Source organism: Lissotriton helveticus, chromosome 3_1, assembly GCF_964261635.1.
Source record: "Lissotriton helveticus chromosome 3_1, aLisHel1.1, whole genome shotgun sequence".
Taxonomy (NCBI): domain Eukaryota; kingdom Metazoa; phylum Chordata; class Amphibia; order Caudata; family Salamandridae; genus Lissotriton; species Lissotriton helveticus.
In genome coordinates this window covers 272,707,222-272,732,787 of record NC_136061.1, presented here as the reverse complement: position 1 = coordinate 272,732,787, position 25,566 = coordinate 272,707,222, and the positions used below count along the sequence as shown (strand labels likewise).

The following is a 25,566-nucleotide window of genomic DNA, read 5'->3' as shown; positions in this document are numbered from 1 at the left end:
GGGTGATGGGATCAAATTCAGTGAGATATGGCGTATCCAAGGCTACATTGATAGTGAAGTTGAGCTAGGGATCGTCATCAACAAGTGGTGATGAGCCTTGGCTAGTGTCCGGAAATGCGGAATAGATGAACTTAAATTTTTATGATCAAAATAGGAAGACAAAGAGTTTAGCCATTCCACCGTGGGAATAAATACTGATTGTTCTACCTGGGGGGCAGTGAATTCCTTCAGTATTTTATAAAGCTCTTTACTAGAGTGGACCGCTTTATTTATTCTTTGCTTAAGATAGAGTTTTTTCGCTGCTTTTATTTTTTTATATAATTGGAGTGAGCCAGTTTGTAATTCTCCCGGTCCTCCCTTCTTTTTGTTTTGGGAGGTAGGAATAAGAGGTGGTGAAGGTAGCCTTGTCGTAATTTAGCAGCGATTAGATTAAGCATTAGCAGAAGACATCCTGTATTTAGAGACTATCTTGTCTTTCTATGGAATCCATTTTGTATTTGGCAGCCATTTTAGATGGCCATGTGCTCACCATGTACTCAGTCCTATCTTGCTGTTCTCTGCTCGGTATATTTAGCCTCTTCCTTCTACTTTGCACATGCTCAGTTGTGCTTGCAGCTGCTAATATTCTGTAACTGTCAGGATGTGCTTGCTAGCATTGGCAAAACTGTTAGCTCCTCCTACTTGTCGACTGTGCATTTTCTGTATGACCATCTATGTGTGTAACTCTTCTTATGTGCACTTGTACTGCCTCTTTTTAGCCCCTGTGAGGGTATATAAGAGATACTGTGGCCTTCAGTCCTCAGACCATCTCATACAGAGTGCTGCGGCTTCTGTGTGACATGGCCTCACTTGTTGTAATTTAATAAATATGTTTCTCTTGATTACAGATTCTGTGCCAACTTTTTCATGCTGCTTTAAAGGATCAGGTGTTAGTGCAAACCCCTGAGATGGGATTTTTGATTTCCATCATTTGGCGCGCCAACTTGGGGCTCATCAGAGCGGTGACTATCTGAAGGAGCGGTCAGGAGACAGAAGTTTACTGAGGAAGACAAGGCAGGATTCTACTAAAGGAGGTACCACTTCTGGGGGTTCTTAGTCTCTGTAGCCCAGTCTACTTCTGATCTTACTGGTTTTTGATCCTCCACATGATGGCACCCCTGACTGAGAACATTTCTGGCGTGAATATTTTAAAAGAAAAGACTGTTAGGTCATTCAAAACTTGGCAGATAGAATCTGGACGCTCGTGCTTAGTAAGAACCATTGTATGGTAATTACTGTGAGCTTATGGTAGCCAGTGACTCGCAAGGCAGTTTTAGGATACGCTTGCTGTGGCTTATGGATATGGATATGGATATGTATGGATGATCGATCATATTTATGATATGGATTATGTGATATATGCGTTGCAACACATGTAGGCAGGTAATGTGGAGATGTTTCTCCATTTATGGTTATGAGCGGCGCAATGATTAAGTGCCATTTTAGATTATGATAATGCATATTTTGCATTATGTTTGTTTGCATGCCTGTTCCAAACTCACATGTAAAATGTGTAGTTTTATGAGAGGTACCATAGTGAGATATGAATTGAATTAGCCGGCTTCCCCTAGAGGGAAAACTTAAAATAGGTTTTAGGTATGAAAACATATTTCTTCCTTGGTGAAATTTTTCCCCAGAGAATTTAAATATGCCCATAATACACATGAGGATCCTTTGTTCTGTGCAATTTTATGTATGAAGATATGCAGAGCGGTTTTTGGTGTTCTGCCAGCCTGAATTAGTGAATTGAGAGTATTTCTACTTCAGTTTTTAGAATACTGTTGAGAATAGGGTTTCTCCTTGTAAATATGACTTACAACTGGAATTTACATAGGTGGTTTGGATGCAGTCTGCGGGCTGTCTTTTGTTTCTGGCTTTAGTGTTGACCCATGGTTTAAAAGGTGTGTTTAAATGTCTAGCTGGTTTGTGGGTTTTTTTCCATTCATGTAACTTTTGCTTGTACATTGCGTCGTCGCTATTTACGAAACATGGCTAAAGCGCGCTGTATTGTGTGTCTTTTGTGTTTTACCCCTTTTCTGTTTATGTCTGTACTGAGCTCAAATGTATTTTTGTGGGTATTTTTGATGTTTTCAGTCTGTTAAACATAATGTTAGATTAATTAATGTTAGGGAAAAATTCGATAGAAATTCAGGAGTGACCTATGTGATGTGCTAACATAACTATATGTTGCTCTTTAAAGTTATAGGGTAAGGAATAGCGCATATGTACAACTGTTAAATGTTTAAGGGATGAAACTAAAAATTCTTATTCACTAGGAATATTAAAGGCCTATAGCAGAAAAATGAAATTGTGTGTTTTTGTAGACAACACACTCATAGCGTGTTTACTTAATATACATTGCATTAAGATGCTTACAGGCAAAACAGTTTAGCTGGAGTGAGTTTTTCTGAACTTAAAATGTGTATTCTTAAACACGCATTTCAAAGCTGGGAATGTCTGTTTTTAGTAAGGCTGCCTCCAGGAAATTTAACACTGGGTAGGGCCTGCCGTCAAGGGCACAGCTGTTATTTTCGCAGGCCTCGTTTATTTAGCCAGGACTTCTTCCTTAGTTAAACGTGCAACTTTGCATCTCAGAGTGTTATTTTGGAAGCAAGATTTACAAAAATAAGGTTAATTATTTGTATCACAGACAGACATTTCAATTTCGGTTTTCCTTCTCTTTTAGCATTTTTCTCGTCAGCACATGTCTGGCTCTGTTGCTAAAATCATTGTCCTTTTCAAACAAAAGTAGCACGAAGTTGACGAGCTTATGTACTTAGGCTTGTGAATAGGTGCTCTAAAAACATAAGCAAGGGGCAGATTTAGAATAGGGATGCAGCTTGGTTTTAAATATAGGATTATTACAAAAACGAAATATGGAGAGTAATTTTTTAATTATGACATAAAAAAATATTTTGAAAAAAAAATAAGTGCTTTTTAAAATCGTTTTTTGATATTCATAAAGCTTAATACTCATACTGTGACCTCCTAGCATTATAATTTAATTTAAGTTGTGCAGTACTGCATAATGAGGACATTTATGTATGGGACCTTCACTTGGCGCAGGCGTAAGAAGTCATTTTTTTTAAAGATTTACATGAGATATGTCTAAGTCCGATTTCTGCAATCTCTAAAGAACATTTTGAGGATGATTAATATGTAACACAATTATAGGTTATTTATTTTTAAGTACCTCAAATTGCAAAAACGATATTGAGTTAAATAGACCATTTTAAAAGGCTTTCTTGCCATTTAAACTAGTTTTATAGTGCCTTAGGCTTCAGTGAATGTATACATTCAAGTATAATACAAATGTGCACGTTTGCTTTTTCATAGCTTAGTGAGTCAATGTGCCCAGCGCAGAGGCTTATGTTTAATATCAGGGTTGAAAGTTTTGATTTCAGCGGGGCCTACTGAGCCATTTATTTATTTAAGGTTGATACAATATTGCATGGGATAGTGACACACATTTATTATGAAGCTGGTATGGTGTGTTGTTATGTTCCATGAATTATTCACAGTAAATGTGTTAATGCTCTGAGAATAAATAAATTGTAGTTCTCTAAAAGAAGTAATATATTTAAAATGTCTTTTTTAAATAGGGTTGATTATTGCACGGACTTGCAGAGACTTATTGTCTTTGTCAGTTTCACAGTGAGGGTCCCAGGGAGGTTACAAGAAAGCTTGGTGCTCCAGCCAGATTTTGACCTTTAGGTCAGTGTGGTGGGGGCTTAGGAGTATGTGACAACAAATGGTGAAATGATTGCTTGGAAAAGCGTCACGCAAAGGAGCCATTCACGTCGACATTTGAAGAGTGCATTCCTGACACGGCTTTTTATAAACAGCAGGGCCTAAACTGGGGGGTTGGTGTAAGGGACACGCAGAGGCTGTGAAAGAGTTTTTGCTTAAGAGATTTTGTACATTTACAAAAGCTGGGTGGTTCCACTTGAGATTTTGCGTGTTATGTGAAGTATTGGCTGTATGATGAAACAAAGATGTGTTTTCATGACTTCTTTGAAATGAATTATTTGTGCATTTTCATGTTTTTTGGATTTCTTCTATGAATTTTCCCTGCTTTTCCTGTGTGTCTGACGCGACACAGTAAGTTATATTTGACAAGCTGATCTTCACTGACTGCTTGATCTGCTGTCAAAAGGGTGAGGATGGATTAAAAGAAGGTGTTATTTAGGTATAAGTCTGACAAAATTAAAATGGGCCCAAATGTTTTTTTTTTATGTTATTGGAGTGTTTATTGTGCAGAAAGTGCATGAAATGGTGTTGCATGCTATTGTGTTTTTCTGTGCTTAGGTATACAGCAAAGTATATCTGATGGCTTGGCATGACATGTCCTATATTATGTATGTTTGTGATCCATGTTGGTGCTTTTGTAAGTTTTGCTGTGTTGTGAAGGGATGACATGACTATGTATATCCTTTGAGCAACAGTGGTTAAAACTTGTTAAGTGGTAAAACTTGCTGATACTAAATTATGATATATGATATTGTGAGCAAGAACAGACAGCACTTCACCAAGTGCATGCCTATGTGGTTATAATATATACAGCAAAGTGTGTCACCTTTAGACGTTACTGCTCTTTTCCCTTAAGGAAAAGGCAGCCTCACATTTATATTTCCTTGATTGGACCTAAGGAAGCAATTATAGATCTGTGACTCTTATGCAAGGTGACCTAATTTCTATATAGTATTAGTTAAATGATGTTCTGTCTTAAAAGGAAACCAGGTTTCATTTTCCCCGAGAAAGGAAGGAATGGGATCACTAGCTGAGATTACCGTAGATGGTGTAGTGGCCAGCGGTAGAGTTATAATATGTGTACTATTTTTGACTTTTTTGTATCACCCATGCTCTTGGCATTATGTCACAAACTTGATTGTCACCCAAGTCATTTTTTTGTCCTTCCTATGGATTTTTCTTTTGCTGCTTCTCCCCTGATTGATGTCACATTGTGCCTAGTTTTTGGGGATTTTAGCTGTGTTCTAGTCCTATTTTATTTTTCGTTTTTCTTTCACCATTTAGAGGTTTACATTTCCAGACTACAGTGATGTATCAGGTTCCTCTATAATATGTGTAATTCCCTTTTGTATGACCAAACTGGTTTTCAAAATTTCTTCAGGCCTACTCTGATGTTTTCTAGTCTGACTGTTAGGGTAGTGATAGATTATAGTAAGATAAGTTGTCCACCTCAATAGGAGATACTTTCACGAGTATTTAGTATGACAAATTCAAATGCCTATTCTAATTTGGTTTTTAGTTCTTTTTCCCTGCTGCTTTAATTTTTGGTGGGATCAGATGTGTCCTAATCATAGAAATACCAGGACTCTAGTTCTTGTCTGTTGTTTCTACATTGCTATTAGCTTTTGTATTGTATAGTCCACCTGACGCACAATTAGTCTACATGTCCCTGATAATCTGTATTATGTGATTTCTCATTTTGAGGTGTTCTAGATAAGGAATTTAGGAACACCTAGACTTAATCATTGAGGAAAGTTTGTTTACCCCCTTAGACAATGCCACTATGTGTGAAGACATCCATTCAAACAGAATTTTCTATGTAGCTGTCTACCTTTAGATGGTAGAGGGAATGCTCTCACATGGAAACCCAATTGAAGAGGCTAGAGGTGCTGTTTTACCTACTACCTTTTGTCTTTGTACTCTATGACAATGACAGTATTTTGTTTTAGATCACTATAGTCCCATGGTGTATGGCCACTCCTTTGAAGATTGCAGGCCACCTGCTTGCAAATCCCCTGCAATGAATTGTTTTTTGTATACTTGCCAATAGGTCCAGCCTGTGTTTTTCTTTACTCTCACATAGATAGATGGAAGTGGTTCTTGGGTGCCTTGCTAATATATGGGGCATCCCAAGACTAGGAAGTATTTTCTAACACTCTGTTGATAGACTGTTTCTGTGCCTTGTCTAAAGACAATTTGTTCTGTCCACCAATAGATATTTGCTGCTGTACAAACCACTACCAGAGGGGCCCGGACATCAGATTCAGCCTGGGGAGTCAGCGTCAGCACCAGTGCAGCTTGAAACCAAAGTGAAGGTAACCAGCACAAGCATTGCTGGCAACTAGGACCTCAGTGAAGGCGGAAGCCCTGTGATTAAGTGTGTACCCCTGCCACTGTTTTGAGCGAAAGACGGGGTCACAAATCAGAAAGGAGAAATCGTGGATCATGCCTAGCTGAGAGTCACAGACCGACCAGAATGGCAAGGAGGCTTTGCTTGAGGTGACCCCTTCTGAAACAAGGGTTGCTTCAGAGATCCTAGAATCAGGCCTCTGATTTCTGGTCCTAAAGTGAATACAAGTTTGCACCTTTGTTTGTTGGTTAAGTGATACCTGGGTACACTGGATGCAAATGTGTAGCCCCAACGAATGAGCAGTGCGCCAGCAGAGCAATATAGGAGTTAGGGAAGGACTTGAGATTAGGGTTCAAGTTCTGTGTCTCTGGTGCCTGTTAGATTGAAGTGAAGAAAAGTGGTGCACTGTTTGAGACACTGGACAGGATCGCTAAGAGCATTTGCCTGTTGGGTGACTGCCCTATCCTGAAAGAAGAGACTTTTTTCCTTGAAACTGGACTGTGATTCTTGAGTTGCGAGTTGTGCAGCTCCACCGTGGAAACAACAAGAGCCTGCCTGTGAGGCTCAAACGGACACAGGGAGAAGACTCCCCCTCTGGTTGGTTGTACAACGGCTTCAATTTCCCCAAGGACTTCTTATTTTTGTTAATAATGTATCCCTTTAGTTGTCCCATTTTTGAAGAGCAGCCCTTTGCAGCTCTTGGTCCTAATTCCTATGGCCCTGTGTGGTCCTCCTGGTCCCAGATATGCTTGATGTTCTAGCCCTCATAAAAGGAAAATGTAACAGTCAATTGGAAAATGTTTTTATTAGATATGAGCTGTTAGCTATTCTGAAATTTAAAATGAATAGTCACTGAAATGCATAGGAGCCCTGAAAATGTCTACTAGATGATTTTAGGATTTGCTTTAGCTTAGGCCAAGAAAAATGATAATTCTGTTTATAATAGTGGCCATTGCTTTCTCCTACTGTCTGTATGTTTATTATGATCCAATGCCCGTTTTTCTTGGATTCCTGCTGATACCCTTAGTGAAATGTTTAGACTGGAAAATGCTCCCCTAGCAATGAATTAGGATATTGATAAATTGTGAAATTGAATGTACAAATATTTTCTATGTACTTACTGGATCATGGGAATGTCTTCAGCTAATGCTGAAAGGGTCGTCTGTCGTAATTTAGCAGCGATTAGATTAAGCATTAGCAGAAGACATCCTGTATTTAGAGACTATCTTGTCTTTCTATGGAATCCATTTTGTATTTGGCAGCCATTTTAGATGGCCATGTGCTCACCATGTACTCAGTCCTATCTTGCTGTTCTCTGCTCGGTATATTTAGCCTCTTCCTTCTACTTTGCACATGCTCAGTTGTGCTTGCAGCTGCTAATATTCTGTAACTGTCAGGATGTGCTTGCTAGCATTGGCAAAACTGTTAGCTCCTCCTACTTGTCGACTGTGCATTTTCTGTATGACCATCTATGTGTGTAACTCTTCTTATGTGCACTTGTACTGCCTCTTTTTAGCCCCTGTGAGGGTATATAAGAGATACTGTGGCCTTCAGTCCTCAGACCATCTCATACAGAGTGCTGCGGCTTCTGTGTGACATGGCCTCACTTGTTGTAATTTAATAAATATGTTTCTCTTGATTACAGATTCTGTGCCAACTTTTTCATGCTGCTTTAAAGGATCAGGTGTTAGTGCAAACCCCTGAGATGGGATTTTTGATTTCCATCAGCCTAGGGTCTCCAACCTTTTCTGTAATAAGAGATACTTATGTTCATTGAAAATCATCCAGTACTAAATTAGTCCTGTAACTGTGACCACAATCCGACAAGGTTATAGCAGTGGTTACCCTATGCAAGTTTACATGCATTAAACACGTCAGTGCTGTAGGCAGGATGGCCAGCAGTAATGTAAAAAAGACATTGTCAGTATTGAATGACTTTAAATAGGTAATGTATAACAACCATAGCAGCAGTACCCCCCGGCACCAAGGTAATAAGTCTCCCCTCCCCAACCCCACATGAATTATCACGCCGTATCAAATGTAAATATATTTTGGAAAAGAAGCTATTTTTCTCCAAACATCAGCTAGTGAGTACTGAAAATGTACACATTTTCCTCTCTAATACACGATTTTTATTTGTGGTTAATTCAGTCAAGCAAAAATTTCTGACATAGTAGGCAGGGCTGCAAACAGGAAAGCTACATAAAGGTAGTTGGAGAGTTACCGCTGGCTCAGGAGGTATTTGTCGGAGAAGCCTGGACCAGGCAGTAACAATGCCTCTGTCCAGGCACCAAGGCTTTTGGGCATTGGCTCTGAAGGAGGGTTGAGGGCCTCCTCAAAAGTAAGCCTTCTATTAAGAGAGTGATGTAGTCCTTAGATAGTTGGACAGAAACTGGCCTGTGGCCGGCTGAATGTGGATACTCTGCTAATCGGCATCAAGATGTTCCTGAAGCCATTGCAGGATGGCTGGTCGAGCTCCTCGGTGATGGCCCGGATGGAACCGAAGAAGGTTGGTGCCCAGAATGCCCGAAGTGTATTTCGGTTCTGAAATTTTTGGATTCGGCACTGAAGTGGCGGTCAACGTCAATTGGGCGAGGTTTCGAAGTGGACTATGGCACAGAGGGTAACGAGGGTGTAGTGTCTGGCTCAGTAGTTTGTTGCAGAATATGATGCAGTGGCAGCCTGGAGCCATTGGATAAGGCATGGGAGCTCCAAGATGGTGCTTCTGAAGGATGGGAGATAGCAGGACCCTCTGCAGCCCTCGGCAACAGGCATTTAGCCAATGGGGGCCCCTTCAGCTTCGACATCGGACTGACGAGAAAACCTATTCAACTTCAGCTCCAGACGTGTCCGGCTGCTGCAGAACTTTCTCCTCACCTACGCAAATAATGTCTGGGGTGTCGTCCTCTTCACATCACTGCACCATTGAAGCTGAGGCAATGCATCGCGCCCTACGGTTCCGGAGTGTCTTTTTTTTGCTAAATGCCACACACGTCACTGCATTTCTCTCAATGGTCTGGGAACAAGCACAAGTTAGAGACTTCGTGCAAGTATGTCCTGGTGTACTTGGCATGGCAAGTTGGGTAGAATTGAAAAGCAGTCCTTTCCATCATGTGGACATTCTCGGCTGTCAGAGATGGGAGTCGAGAGAGGCAAAGCCCCGATGTGGAGAGTTTATCGACTGTGAGAGTCAAAGCAACACCAGACGGCGGAAACCAACAAACAGCAGGATTGTTTCGACCGACGAGGGACGGTGTTGAAAGCCCGGCAAGAACACGCACCGTCAAACCGGAGCTTCCGTATACATGTCTGAACCAGACGCTGGAGAAAAGCAATCTATCAACCTGATGCCCATGGGCTTTACCTATGATACGTGCATTTGTCACACCTCATGACTCGAAGAGACTTCTTTGAATGAAAACTAGTTGCACACGTCCGAGCCCAACACATGGAAGCAGTATGCACAGCATGTGTACCTATAGCTACACATGCCATAAACAATAGGTTTCTGCCTAAGTACTGTGTAATACCAAAGTAGGACTTAAATCTGGTTCTTACTTTACTCATGAACCAATGCACGTTTGTTCATTGCTCCTCCTCAACTTAACATCTGCAAGATGCGTGAGTGAGCTTAAGGCTATCTTGGTTCATCTCCCTTGTAGCACACCCCCCCCCCCCCCTCCCCCTGCAGACAAACTGGTGTTAAGGGCTCAAGTAGCATTCCTACTCTTTACACGAAAGATGAGCCATGAACTCTTATGACCTTCTTTGATGCTGTGCCTCATACCTCGATTCAGAATAAAAAACTCTGTTGCTTGAACTCCAAAAGAGCACTGGGGTTTTACTTTGGCCATGGTAAGGAACATTTAGGGGACTATCAGCTCTTCGTGGGGTTATCTGGCAGAAAGAAGGGCAACGCTGTCCAGAAATAGACCATTGCACAATGGATTATACTCTTTTTTTAAGAAGCAGCCTTCAGAAGGTCTGAAGGTTCATTCAAACAAGGTCATGGTTGCTACCATTGTACTGGCACACAGCGTGCCTGTACTGAATATCTGGCAGCAACTGCATGGGTACCACTGGACAAGTTCAAAAAGCACTACTGCCTTGACAGTTTGGTCTGCTGGGATGGGGATTTTGCCCATCTGCTTTTGCAGGACTTTTTAGTCTGAACAATCGTACAGACCCACCACGGTGGGAGGTACTGCATTAATATCTATACACAAGGTGAGGAATCTGCATTATCCATCAGAAGAACTTTCCTGTGAGATGTGTAATTGTTTATTTCGCATAACTTTGTGCAAAGTTTTCAAGTTAATCTGACAAGTAACATTTGGCTTATATGGAATTCAGGAGTTAAGTAAGCGTGTTTCATGCACCCATCCCTGAAAAAGTCTGTGAAAGATTCAGGGCTCAAAAGTACTCTTAATAATCGTCTGCTTTTGGCTGAAGTCACAAAACTGTAGATTAATTCAAACTGTGGCAATCTGTTTAGTTCTCAGGATGGTACCGGCAATATACCTAAGTGAATTTGTTTTAGAAATTCCTGACAAAAAGATCAAGTTATTTAACTTGGTAATACTTTTTTTGATGGATATTCTAACCGCAGATTCCTAGCCTTTAGAAAATTTCCCAGGCACCAGACAGGACCTGGAAGCATTTTAAGCAATACTCCAGTGTACCGCTAAGTGGCATTGAATGGCTCATCAACACCCTAAATATTAGGGGGCAGAGCCACATATAAGTTCCACCCTGCATTCAGATGTCCGTTTCTTGCTTAATTTTTTCAGAGCATAAAACAATTGTTGACAGCAATGTGCAGAACTCTAACTTCCATTTTCAGATGATAAAAAGAGGCCACTCCACAGAACGGGGAGGTGAAGAGGGCAATGAGTAATCTGCATTGGATAGAGTATCCACCAGAAAGAGCATTGTGTAAGTTAAGTAACTTGTTCTTCTAATAAATACTTCAAACAGCATGTTCCTCTCCTTTAAAATAGATACTAAAGCAGGTCCTCCCAGAGGTGGAAGGTCTGTGGAATAGGCGAAATATCCTTCCCATGAACATGTGCACAGACGCCCACATCACAGCCTGGCAGATGTCATGGACAGGCATTCCCAATGCCAATACAGTAGTAGCAGCCTTAGCCCTGTTGGAAGGGCACTAAAGTTCTTCCCAGAGGCTGTTTGGCCAGTGTGTAGCAACCCTTAATTCAGAGGACTATCTGCACAGACTTCACCTTTCTCTGCACCAGAGAAACCCACAAAAAGCTGATCGTCCTTGGTACTATCAATGTTAAAGCTTAAGGCTCTTTTGGAGTCTCTCCTCCTCTTTCAAAGATCTTTCAAAGAGGAAGGAGGGGCAAATAAAACTGGGAGAGTGATGGATTGCCCACCACAGAAAAGACTCATTTGGCAAAATGGCCCCACGTAAGTCCTGAGCACCAGTTTGTCCGGAAAAGGGGGTGGTGTAGGGCGGTTACACCGATAGTGCCTGAAGTTCGCTCATGTGACAAACTGGACAGGTTGCAAGGAGGAAGACAGTCATTTAGGTAAGAAGACCCAATGAGCAGCTGTGCATTCAAGACCAAGTTAAGGTTCCACTGTGGCATCACAAACTATTTCGGAGGAAACGTGTGTCAAACCTTTAATGAACCTCATCCCAACAGATGATTTAAACATGAATAGATTGTCTGACAAATGCAAAAAAGCCAAAAAGGAAAACAAATAACCTTTTAATGTAGTTCCCATTACAAGGCCTTGCTGATCCAAAGACATGAGCTATAAAGCATCAAACAGTTTGGCGTGTAAAAGGGTCAGTCTTGCGGACTCCACAATAATCCATACATTTGTCCCAGATCCTGGCATAAAAGGACATTGTTAAAGAGCACCTAGTAGCAAGGCTGGCAGCCAAAGCTTTGGGTGGCAGATCAAATGCAGCCGACTGCTGTTGCTCATTCTCATCGCATGGAGGAGTAGAGAGTGCAGGTGCGGGTGGTGAGCCATGCCCTGCTTCTGTGAAGAGAAGATTTTCCTGCAGTGTTTGCCTGATTGGAGGGCACATGTTCATTGTCAGAAGTTCCAGGTACCACACTCTCTTTGCCCAATCCAGAACTAGGATGACTTGGCCTGATCAGTCCTGATATTTTTCACAACAGGCATGAGAGCCTAGCCCAAGAAGGCATAGAGAACACCCATGTCCCATTCTAACCGCAGCGCATCTCTTAAGAGTGCCTTCTTGAGATCTCAATCGTGCAAAACGTGTAACACTGTGGGTTCAAAGTGGCAAAAATAGGGGGGAGGAGCCAAGATGGCGATCGGAACGGTCGCATAACCGCCTCGCTCCGTGATCTCTTCCTCCCCGCCACCTATCCTGTATTTCATCCTGTTCGGGGTGTTCCGAATTTGGTCACTGAGGAAGAGCCGTCACTTACCATCCTTCTCCGGGGCTCTGGCGTGCAGTGATTTCGGCGGGGCCTCGAGTGCTGTGCCTGCCCGGAGATGTTCGGAGTGCCGGCGGTCCGGAACCGGTGGAGAGACCCGATGGTGGGAGCCTGAGAGCCGCGGGCCGGGACCCCCGGGGCGGACCCGCCCCCGCTGGTGGGCCACCCCGCATGTCCGTTAGCCTGCCGGCCCGAAGAGGAGAAGCCGCGCTGTCCGGCACCCCTCAAGTGAGAAACCCACTCCTGTTGTTAATCCCGACCGGGATCCGGTGCTGGGCTCCCCCCGAGTACTGTGGGGAGCACGCCCGTTCTTCTGGTGACTCTCCTTTCTCCGCCGAGCGCCTTCCGCCGCGGTTTGGCGGTGAGCCCTGGGGCCGCCGGTGCTCCTGGTGGACTTGGAAGAACCTGTGGCGATGGCGGAGGGTGCTGCACTTAAGATGGCGGATGGCCCCTCGGGGTGTCTTTCTCCTGGAGACAGGGAGGCTGCCGCATTTGCTTTCTCCAGCCCTCGCGTGGTTTGGGCGGCCCCTACTCGGAGTGCTATCTTGTTTGCCCTGTCTGCTCTGTGGATCGACCTGTCCTTGAAATGTCGAGCCATGGAATTGCGGATAGCTGCCATGGTGGCTCCGCCATTTTGTGACGAAGTGTCGTCTCCCCGAATTGTACTGCCTGGAACTTCGCCGGCGGCTGTGCTGGGATCTCCGGCTGGGTGCTCGATTCTATGGGATCTAGCGGACCCGGTGCCGATGCTGCAGTGCTTTCTACATCCTGTTTTCTTTGCTTCGTGCTGGACGGCTCAGATACTGTGCTTGGTCACATGGATCCTTGAGGAACTTTTGCATTCTGACTGCTGCCGAGTTCTCCTGGTTGCTTCTGGTTTGCCGGGACGGTGTTTTGCGGAGATCCCACCGGCTTTTCCTGACTGGTGTGGACCCACTGTGTTCTGCTGTTTTTTGGCTGTGGCGGGGTTGGGAAGCTCGACTCTTCATAAAAGTGGACAGGGGTGATCGTGCCCGGATGCCTGTGGGACCCTTTTTACATGGCATCTCCGGGCCTCGTTATTCTGGATGGTTCCTGTTTACATCCCGGTGTAGGCTTTTCTTGACTCTCCTTTTCGACCTCGATTAGTGCATTATTGTTGCGGGGGGGTAGTGTTTTATGTCTCGGTCGCTGGCTCCTCTCCTCTCTCTTTCTTCCTTATCCTCTGTTTCCTTTTCCTATTCCCCTCTCTTTCTTCGTTATAATTCCCTTTCTCTTTTTCTATATTTCGGGTGACTCTGGGCGACAGGCACGCTGTTTAGTGGGGTAGGCCGTAGCCATTACAGTGATGTAGGGTGGGGGGGTGTTTGTTATTTTAGTTTGTTTTATTCTATGGTCCCTTTATTGCCTTTTTCTAGGGGGTGGGCTATGTCCCTTGGTGTTTACTCCTCTGTTTCGCTAGCGTCTGCACTTTCTCCTTTTTCGGGGCGGGTGGGCTGTACGTGTGGCGTCCACTTTATTTGTTTGCTGGTATTCTTCCTCTATTCTGCACCTGGTATGGGCGTGTGAGGTCTTTGGGCTTTGCCCTACTGTGGTCGTCTGCTTGCGTGGGGGGCTATTTCCCTCCCGCCCCCCCCCTTCTTTTCTGTATATGTTGCATGACGCGCTGGTAGATATGGTTGCTGCCTCCTTTATATAATGTAAAATGAAACCTCTTTTATCCTGGCGCTGGCGATGTAACGACTTTATTTGCATCCATCCTGTATTCTCCCTATCGTATACATTGCTTTGTTATTTTGATTCTCCTGACTTTGCGGCCGGCCCCTGTGGTTGTAGGCCAGCGCTTGTAATTATACGTGTCTTTCAATAAAGGTTTTAAAAAAAAAAAAAATAATAAATAAAAAGGGGCAAAAATTTCTACCCAAGGTACCCCCCACTGCCGGAAGATGTCCTGGCCCACCTCAGTATGTAGAGGCCATTTGTGATTTGCCAGATGCCCCCAGCTGAGCTTCTCTGCTGTAGTATTCAAGGGTCCTGCCAGATGGTTCATGCTCAGGGAAATGCCTTGATGCTCCAGCCAACTCCAGAGGCGCAGAGCTTCTTGGCCTAGGACGCCACTTTGCCTACTTGTTGCAGTACAGCATGGTGGTGCTGTCCATGAGAATCTGCCCCAGCCTCACCTTTATGCATGGCAGGAAAGCCTTCAATACCAGACAAATGTCCTGAAACCCATACAGATTGATAAGGAGCCAGGTTTCTGGCAGAGACCAAAGTCCTCCGATCCCTATCTCCTAGAGGTCACCTCCCCAACCAGGCAGTGAAGAATCGGTCAGCTCTAAGAGGGTAAGGGAGAGGGGCCTGTTACCAGTTGAAATAAGGTCAGCAGCCACCACTGCAGACCATGCACATTCACAGTCTGAATGATATCTGACAGGTCTACTTGGTGCAGGGTCCATTAGAACTTCGAATTCCACTGCAGAGCCTGCATATGCCACCTGGCATAATCAACAAAGAGGAGGCTAAAAGGCCAAGATGCCTTACAGCTGCCCTTAGGGAGATCAAGGTCAGAGAGTGAAACAACAGAGTTATAGCCTGAATGTCCTGAACCCATTGCATCAGAAGGAAGACCATGAACTGCACCATATCCAGGAGAGTTCCAATAAAGGTAACCTCTGCAAACGAGTCCGGTGCAACTTCAGCTCATAGATGATCGTAAACCTAAATGATTGTGGGAAGTTTGTCCTGGTCAGAAGGTTGTCTACAACTTACTGTAACAAACACACCTTCAACAGCCAGTCATCAAGGTGGGTGAAAACGGATTTCTAGACCTCTCAAGAGGAGTTGTGTTCACTGACATTACTTTAGAGAACACTTGAGGGGCACTGAAGAGGCTGAAAGGGAACGCGGCGAACTGGATATGCTCCTGACCCAACTTGAACCACAAGTAACATCTGTGGGACTGCAGGATGTGTATATGAAAATACCAAATTCTGCAGGTGCAAGAACACTATCCAATCACTCAGGTCCAGGGCAGATAGAATCTGAACCAACATGAGCATTTTGAACTTTTCAATCCTGCGGAAGGCATTCAGAGAACAATCTAAGATGTGCGAAGGCCCCCAAACTTCTTGGGTATGAGGAAAAAGCAAGAGTATCAACCCTCCACTATTTCTGAGTCCGGAACCCTCTCTATGGTTCCTTTGGAGAGAAACACTCAAACCTCTTGAAACAGAATTGAAAGGTGTTCCTCTAAGATTCGTGCTATGCCCTACTCTCTTTGAAACATTCGAAGGCACAATCAGCTTTTTTACCGCGCAAGGGGTAAGCCATTGGAAGTCTTATCCATGAGAAGGGCCTGTATGTCTCTAGAGAATCCAGTAGCACACATCCATGCATGGTGATGTAGCACCACACTAGTGCCAACTGCCCCTCCCAGACAATCAGTAGTATCAAGGGCAGGCTGAATCACTAACTGAGCCATCTTGAAGCCATGCACAGATGTCCTACAGCAGTTTTCTGGGACTACTAGTAATTCTCGCTGGTCATGGCCCAAATGGCATGCATTTATCTGCCCAACAAACAAACTGTACTGACCAACTTCTATGTTAGGCTAGCCAAAGAGAGCATCAGTTCTCCAAATCCCTCAATCCTCGTAGACTCCCTATTCCAGGGAGTGATGGGAAATGCAGTGGGTTTTAATTTGCTGGTTGAAGCCTGTACAACCAGGCTCTCAGACGCAGGATATTTAGTGAGGAAATCAGGGTCACAGGGCACCGGTCTGTGATGTCTAGCCAGCTGCATTTTCACTAGTGGGCAGGAACAAGGTTTTGAGTAGAAAAACAACAAGGGACCCTGAACCTCAAGCAAGGATAAGGGGAACAACCCACCAGGGAGTTCAATCACAAAAAAAAACATGAGAGGGAAGTTCCCATAACTCTAGAGGACTAAGCGTTCAAAATCATTTTGACAATTGCCCACGGAAAACTAATACGGTATCAAATCATTTAATTTAATATTCATGTGTTAATCACTAGAAAAACATTCATAAAAGGTTTTTTTCTTTTTCTTCAAATAGAATTTTTTCCAACATCCATAGAATACATAGCAAAATTAGCCCAGCACAGAAGGAGAAGAAACATTATATACAAAAAAACAACTCATACTTCCAGGCATACATACATACAGCCATCATCATATATCTCAAAACAGAACACTGTGAACACATTTAGAACCACAAAACATGAGAAAACGCCGACGCGCGTTTCGGAAACAGTGCCAGTATACAGTATTCCTTCATCAGGGCGCAGTAGAAGGTAGATTATATTCTCATTTCAATTTTGCTGGGCAATAAACTGCAGGGTATAGAGTTTAAGTTTCAGAAGAAGCAAGTCTAAATCCAGCTACAACCAGTCGATAGCAAAAAGTCCCCGAAAGGGATCACAAGAGGTGTTGCCATCCGTGCTTGCAGGATTTTCGAGCAGGTTGAAATAATTCCTGTCTGTTAAAACATAAACAAGGATTGCAGATGGGTAAATGGAGCAGAGTAAATAATCCTCTATTTTAGCACGCTTGTTGCAAACTGTCGGGGAAGGAAAAGTATCCAAACTGATATGGGTGGGCTGATGTAAACAAATAAGAAAAACTCCTGCTCAGGTACGCTATTTGCAAACTGTCAAGAGGGAGAAAAAAATCTCAGCTGATATGTATGGGTTGATATGGATAGATAAGAAATCTCCTGCTCAGGTGCGCTATTAGCGAGTTGTCGAGCGGGATAGCAAAATGATGTGCTGCCTTCTTCTTCTCCCGAAGAAGAAGGCAGCACATCATTTTGCTTCCGGGAGAGGAAGGCAGCACATCATTTTGCTATCCCGCTCGACAACTCGCTAATAGCGCACCTGAGCAGGAGATTTCTTATCTATCCATATCAACCCATACATATCAGCTGAGATTTTTTTCTCCCTCTTGACAGTTTGCAAATAGCGTACCTGAGCAGGAGTTTTTCTTATTTGTTTACATCAGCCCACCCATATCAGTTTGGATACTTCTCCTTCCCCGACAGTTTGCAACAAGCGTGCTAAAATAGAGGATTATTTACTCTGCTCCATTTACCCATCTGCAATCCTTGTTTATGTTTTAACAGACAGGAATTATTTCAACCTGCTCGAAAATCCTGCAAGCACGGATGGCAACACCTCTTGTGATCCCTTTCGGGGACTTTTTGCTATCGACTGGTTGTAGCTGGATTTAGACTTGCTTCTTCTGAAACTTAAACGCTATACCCTGCAGTTTATTGCCCTCTCATGTTTTTTTTGTGAAGGAACAAGGTTTTGACCAGGTGCCAGTTAAGGTGTCAGTGAGTGCCTCATTGAACGGAAACAAGGGCTCCGATGTGGGAGGCCCAGACTAAGATTTCCACAATAACATTTGTCTGAACCTCAATAAAGGGCAGCTGTACGTTCAAGACCTCAGCTGCATATTGAATTATCATAGCAAAAGAAGCACTCTCATACTTTGGAGGTCCACATGGTGATCTCAGACCTGTATCAGGGAAAGTTTCAAGCCCAATAGCCTCTTGTAAGAACATGTAAAAAGTGTATTTATCATAACGAGGGGGTAAAACATTTCCATAACCGCCATCATCATCTGTGTGTGGTGGCAACCTCTGGTCAGAGTCAGAGCCAAAAACCATAATGAAGCATCTAGGGGAATGCCTCCTCTAATAGGAGCATAGGATTAGAATCAGGCTGGGATAGTGACTGTTGAGCTGTAGTAATTTTGTAGCACAACATCGGTTGGGATCATGATGAACACAATTCACGGTCAGACATCGGAACCAGTGCCGGATCCAGCTCCGGACCCATCTGTACCGACATCAGTAAGGGAGGAACTGACACAGTTCTTGGAGCCAGGGTGAATGTCTGTACCACAGCCAAGGAGGTCAGATGGAGCCATGGACAGATCCCCCAGCGGTAACCAGACTAAGGGCCCCTGCGGGACATTGGTGACTCACCGGTCTCTGGTGTGCCACCACACACCAGAGAGCCGGAAGAGTGCCAAATATTTGCAACATCACCTCCTTAAAAGTTTTGATATGCTGCAGCCTCACCAATGGCCCAGGGAATTCGGAGCATACTAGGACAAATTTAGGATTCTGCTCCGCAACTGGAGATCAGGGGAGGGGGATTAGACCTACTGACATTGTACATCGTACCTTCTCTTGAGATAGAGAATGGTGGGATGTGGTCAAGTCCCGCTTCACACTGTGATGTTGTTTGGACTGCAACTTTAACTTACCAGAGGACTTTGACTGCAAATTAGACTCTTGGAGCAACATCCTCGGGAGCAGGTCCACGTTCTCAACTTGGAGCAAGGTTAGGACTCATGCAAAGTCCGTGACTACTTCTTGTGCTCAGTAATGTACAGCTTTGGTTCTCGGGCCACATATTGCCTTTAGGTGCTTAAGGGCGTACTCTTCACATAACTGAAAGTTGTACCCTGAGCCCAAACATGAGAGACTCAGGTTTATGCCTAATATTTATTTTCTACAGTCACAACATGGTTTGAAACCTGTAGGTTTAGGAGGGGACATCACACCTTAGCACACTGGATGTTCGTTAGGAGTCATCAGAGGCTGGTGAAATATCAGAGTATAGTTCCAGATTCACGTCTGCTTTTAAATGGTCTCCTCGTTAAGGAAGCTCTGGATTTCCAGGCAACAAAGGTGATGAATGGTGAACTTAAGAAGAAATCACTGAAGGCCACTGCATCTCCAGCGCCATTTTGTCCTGTAGGACCCGACCAGAGCCCGGCGGCCAGCACCTGGTAGGCAGATCTTTCTCCTATGCCCCGGAGGTCCCCTGGCTGTTATGTGGAGGGGGACGGGGACTACTGGAACCACTGTATCCTGGCATTGAGGGGTGTCCTGGCATGCAGGCACTATCCACAAAGATCCTTCCCTTTACCGGAGGAACTGGACTACGAGCCCCTGCCAGCTACGATCGGCCGGCGTCCTAGAGTACCTGACCGGAGCCCGACGGCAAGCACCTGGAAGGCAGATCTTTCACCTCAGAACACCTGACTGTTGTGTGGGGGGGATCTGAGGCTACCGGTACCACTGGATCTCCGGCGCCATTTTGTAGCCGCCAATTTTTTCTGCCCTGTGACCAGCCCGGACCCCGGCCGCCATGCGTGGTTGCCGTTAATGCATATCTAGCGCTAACGCTACCGGGCTGCTCCCGCCATTGTCGCTAACAAGCAGCGTCTCTCTTTTCCGCCAGTAACCCAATGAGGAGCCCGAATTCCAGGCTCAAGTAGAGGTCTGCCAGGAACAACTATTGAAGCGGAGTGCTGGCTCGGTCGGTCACACAGCTCGCTGCCAGTTTTTGCCCGAGCGTCAGGCGGCCAACCGAGACCAGTGGACATCACTTTGCTGGGTCATTCAAAATGGCGGACGACATAGCGCAATCCAGGCAACTTCACATCCCACATATAGAGTCGGCGATCTTGAGTCATCCCCACCGGTATCCTTGGACGAAAGGAAAGTGTGGAAGTGTTCCACAGAGCCAGAATCAACATGGCCCTTACCTGATGGATCTTTGATGGAACTTCTTATGAACCTTTGACGACGCCCCCTGGGCAGATACCAAAACTGTTTGTACTCACCTCGATGCACAAGCTACCTTGGCCGATGCCCGGTGGAGCCGTCATATGCAGCTGAAAAGGAGTTTGGCCCTGGTTTCACCCCCTCGGCCGTCACCTACCCAGTCAGACATCTGACATTGTTTTCTTCGTTTTCCCCGTTGTGTATTTCTTTCCCTCCCCCGCCTCCTCCCCCTGTGACTCTTGGATTTAACGGATGTAAATATGTAACCTGTAACTCACTGTAACTCGTGTAAAGTGCTCTGATACCTCAGGGTCTAGCCAGCGCTATATAAAACGTTTCAAATAAATAAATAAAATCATAACAATCTTCAACATAGGCCCTTTTAACTAAGCTAACTCTCTAGATAGTGATTAAAATCTCCCTTGATTGCTTGTATGACATCTGAACAGTTGAAATGTACTCAAAGAGAATGGAGGTAGATGTCCAACAATTCACATATAAGGAACATCTCTGCTCCCAAGCCAGACAAGAGAGATGTGGTTCAAAGACGACACCCTTTAGGATGCACACCATCATTCCAAAGGCATTCAACTTAAATATATGCGTCCACCCTACAAGTGTACAACATTTGTTTTCATGTTCTATTATATGTAAATGTATTGTCCCATCCTCCAGAACCAGGCATGATGGGAAAATAGTCATACAGAAGTCTCGCTGTTCCAGACGTTTTAAAAGCATGTGTAATAATTCCCAAAGGATTTTTTCTTTTTTAATGTTTGAAGAAGTTTTTGCGGTTACCACCACCTAAGTAAGAATCAAAAACGTATTACTGGTATGCATCTATCATGGTGATCACACATTATTAAGAATGACAACAATGCAATTCAGTTAACTGGGAGGTGAGACAACACCAGAGCGGTTACTGATGAGTGTTTGAGCAGAGGACAGAAGTCATCAGATAGGCTCAAATAACACAGATAAACTTTAGACTTGGAGAGCATACAAACCTACCCAACTCTGCTAGGGTCAGCGGCTCTAATTTGTGTGCCCTGTTTAATAATGTTTAGCTCACTTTAGATTAATGTACTGTACAAGATCTATTTTCCCTTCCCAAAGGTGGAGATGATTCATATACCTCTTTAGAGAAAAGAAAATCACGCCTGAGAAATAAAAAAGCACTCTCCTATGCCAGACCTTTATAGTTTGTGAAGAATGTCACAACTTAACATATTATGGCAAGGTGGACATTCAGTATATTGGCCTTCCAGCTACATTGCCACACACAAATGAATAAATATATTTGCTAAAAAATCACAAATAAAGTGAAATTATGATGACATAACAGAAATGAAAACCCACTGAAATTAACAAACATGGTTAGTTCCACAATCCATAACTCGTACAATAGCCATGAAAACCATAACCCTCACACCAAATTAAATGGTTTTGATTTCATCCTTGATATGTCAAGTGTTGCTTAAAATTTCATAATTAATCTTACAGAAAAGATTTCAAATCATGTTACCATTAATACTATGAATGAGATGTCTATGAATGTAGTATTTATTGATTTCAGTATTGTGTTATTTAATGACAGTGCACTTGAACCTGTTGCACCTTATTGGAATTAATACAGTAAAGTCATACGTATTCCATCTGATGCATAAATTATTGTTTGCATTGCACTGCATTGCATTTGGTGCTCAAGTTATGTGCGAGTTATGGTTTGTGGAACATATCACAACTGGCTTATTTCTGTGGTTTGTTCGGTAACAATAACTTCACTTTAACAGCGTTAGTTATTTTTCTTTAAAGTTAGTCCTTCCTGCTCTGCACATGGCCTTCTGATATGAACAGCAGGAGATGGACACAGGAGCTGGCCTACCTGCCACAGGCAACAAAACCTAGTGACAGTGAACAAGCGAGCTCTGTAACTTGATGTGATCCACTTAAGAATATTAGTAAGTTACCTGTGGCAAGGCCCGAATGGATGTGATTCCCTGGTCCGAACGGTTGGACTCCATTTTGTAACTTTTATTCCGATGCACTATATTCAAGCACATCAGTAGGGAAAGGTCTCTGTGAAATCTCTCCATTGAGACAGATTTTCTAATAGCTGGAGCAGTTGATAAGACCAGTCCCATGGGCCAGAACTGGTTGATCACACTTTCCGTCCACACTTTGTCTATTGAGCGACCTGAGGAGGTCTGAGGAACTCTAACAGGTGATACAGGAACAGAAGAAAAAGGTGCTCCAAACTCATCACTGGTGTTGTCAAGTTCCATCTCTGCTAAGGCCTCCATTTTCTCCTGAAGTGAAAACACAAAAATGAGTTCAATTTACAGTATTTACTGACTAGACTTCTTTCTACGGATGTGGAGGAAGACTCATAATTAAAATGTATAATTAACACTTTTGTTAACCTCTTAAAAGCAGATGATTGATCTTTTTGCGTCTGGTACGCACAAAACCACTGGTTTGTGCCATGTGTAGAAAAAAAGGAAAATGTGCAGGTGTTTTTCTGAAAGAGAACTGCGCGCGCATATTGGTGTTCACTGCTTGCACATTGGCACTGATGAGGGAGAGAGGCTTGCCTGTTCAGAACAGCAGGCTTAATTCACGAAGGGGTGGACATACAGTGCGCTCATCTTGGCCATTCGTTCTTCAGGATACCACAGGCTTGGTGTGTAAAGGTGCAATAAGCATGGATAACAAAATGTGTTACTAACCTGTAACTGCAGTTATCCAGTATTGGTGTCTTTCATAGATTTACATGCCTGAATCATTCCCCGTCGTCGGAATGGGAGTCCTCGGTATATAAATAAAGTAATGTCCCATAGACATATAGATAAATAGGCCTAAAGGCCTCATATTAGTAACCTATCCCTGTCCTTTTGTAGAAAGGGCCAAACTCTAGAAAAGAGCCAATCAGCTGTCACCTCCCTCTAGAACCCTCCTGGAAGGAGCCTCAGTCCCTCAGATATTCGTACGCACAGAGCTAAGTAGGCGTATTACTGAGAGAAGTAGGTGAGCCCTTCCAGGGGAGGCGGGAGGGTTGCATGTGAATCTATGAAAGACACCAATACTGGATAACTGCAGTTACAGATAAGTAACGCATTTCTTATCCAGTATTAGGGGTGTCTTTCATAGATTCACATGCCTGAATCAGAGTAGCAAGCAATACACAAAGCACATTTCGGATGGTATAGGACATACAAGTCATTAGATAACAACATATCAAACGACTAATAGAAACAAGCATTCGCAAGCAAGAAATACCACCAAATTATACAATAGAGAAATGTGCATACATGAGAAGGATGGAGGGATGAACAGAAAGGCTCACCTCTACTGAAACAGATGACGAAGTACTGCTTGTCCCACCGCAGCATCCTTCATGAGTTCTGTATCCAGGCAGTAATGCCTAGTGAAGGTATGTGGCGACTTCCATGTTGCCGCTCTACAAATATCTATAACCGTCAATCCTGCAAAAAGCGCCATGGATGTAGATATTGCTCTGGTAGAGTGGGCTCTCACTTTAGATTGTAGGGGTTGCCCTGCTTGTTCATGACAAAACGAATTAGCAGCAGAAATCCAGCGGGAAATACTGTGTTTGGTGAGTGGAAGACCCCTCCTGGGCATACTGTAAGCCACGAATAACTGATGGGACTTCCTGAAGGTTTTTGTCTTTTCAATATAAAATTTTAGGCAGCGCTTAAGATCCAGAGAGTGTAACGACCTTTCCGCTGCCGTAGTAGGATTCGGGAAGAAAGAGCGCAAGACCACAGGTTCGTTGAGATGGAAGTCCGACGGGACTTTTGGAATACATTTAGGATTCGTCCATAAAATTACTCTATCCTGCTTGAATTGCAGGAAAGGTTCCTGGATTGAGAAGGCTTGGAGCTCGCTCACTCGTCTTGCGGAGGTGAGTGCAAGTAGGAGGGCTGTTTTCCAAGAAAGGTATTTCAGGTCAGCCCTGTGAACTGGCTCAAATGAATGTTTCATGAGCTGGTTAAGGACTGTGTTGAGATTCCAGGTAGGTGGCAAAATTCTCACAGGGGGAAAGTTCTGTAGAGTCCTTTTAAAAACTGTTTGATCAATCTGTGAGACCAAAGAGTAGGGCCAGTATGAGATCTTCTGTAACGAGATATCGCCGCCAAGTGGACCCTGATGGAAGCATGAGCAAGGCCTGAGTTCGCCAGATGGAGAAGATAAGGCAATATTTGTTCTGGAGAGGAAGAGAAAGGATGTATACCTTGAGCCTTACACCAGATGCAAAATCTCTTCCATTTTAAAGAGTGTTTTGTTGGTGCTATCCGCCCGTGCTCGAGCTAGGATGGCTCTACAGTCTGGCGGAATGTTCAAATTCTGAAGTTATCTGAACTCAGGAGCCAAGCCGCTAATTTGAGTGAGGCTAGATTCGGATGTTGGACTTGTTGGTTGCTCATCGTGAGAAGAGACGGGAACTGTTTCAAGCGGGTCGGCGGCTCCAGAGATAGGCGGTGGAGCTCCGTGAACCAATGTTGGCGTGGCCAAGTTGGGGCTACCAGAATGAGTGTACAAGGCTCCGCTTTCAACTTTCTGAGGACCCTGGAAATCATAGGAAATGGTGGAAAGGCGTATGCAAAGACGTTGCACCATGCGATCGAAAATGCATTCCCTAGGGACCCTTTCTGGGTATGTCAACTTGCCAAGTGTGGGCATTTGGTGTTGGATCTTGTGGCAAACAGGTCGATCTGAGGAGTGCCCCATCGCGAGAAGATTTGGTTGAGGATTCCTAGATCCAGTTCCCATTCGTGAGACGTTGTCCTCTGTCTGCTTAATGAGTCGGCGAGTACATTGTCCATGCCTGGGACGTACTCCGCCCGAAGAGATATATTGTGTCCAATTAACCAGTTCCAGATTTTTTGCGACTCGGCGAGAGTGTCAGAGAGCGAGTCCCTTCCTGTTTGTTGAGGTAGTGCATCGTCGTAGTGTTGTCCTTACGGACGAGCACAAGGGAATTTTTGATTCTTGGAAGAAAGGCTTGAAGGGCGAGGAAGACCGCCTGCAATTCCAGGACATTGATATGGAGCCCTTTTTCTAATGGGGACCACTTTCCGCTTATCTGTAGCTCTTGATGAAAAGCTCCCCAACTTTCCAAGGATGCGTCTGTTGTGACGATATGCGGTGCAGCCGGAAGCAGGAATGGTAAGCCCCGAGAAAGATTCCGAACTGACATCCACCATTGCAGGGTCCTGACCATTTGAGAAGTTACTTTTATGAGATCGTTGAACGACCCTGTGCATTGGATCCATTGTTTTGAGAGTGCCTCCTGGAGAGAGCGCCTCCGTAGACGGCAGTGAGGTATCAAGAAGATACATGATGACATCATTCCTAGTAAGGATTTGAAAAGGCGGACC

General features: G+C 44.1%; 1 protein-coding gene across 4 annotated transcripts in view; it reads right to left on the bottom strand.

Annotated features, from left to right (window-relative positions):
* Positions 1-25,566, bottom strand: part of MYO19 (myosin XIX) — a 580,271-nt gene that overhangs the window by 53,553 nt on the left and 501,152 nt on the right. For all 4 annotated transcript variants that reach the window (XM_078679796.1, XM_078679798.1, XM_078679795.1 and 1 more), the window contains one exon: positions 22,135-22,473. In XM_078679796.1, coding sequence (XP_078535922.1) covers positions 22,135-22,473 — 339 coding nt within the window. The remainder of the gene's footprint in view (positions 1-22,134; positions 22,474-25,566) is intronic.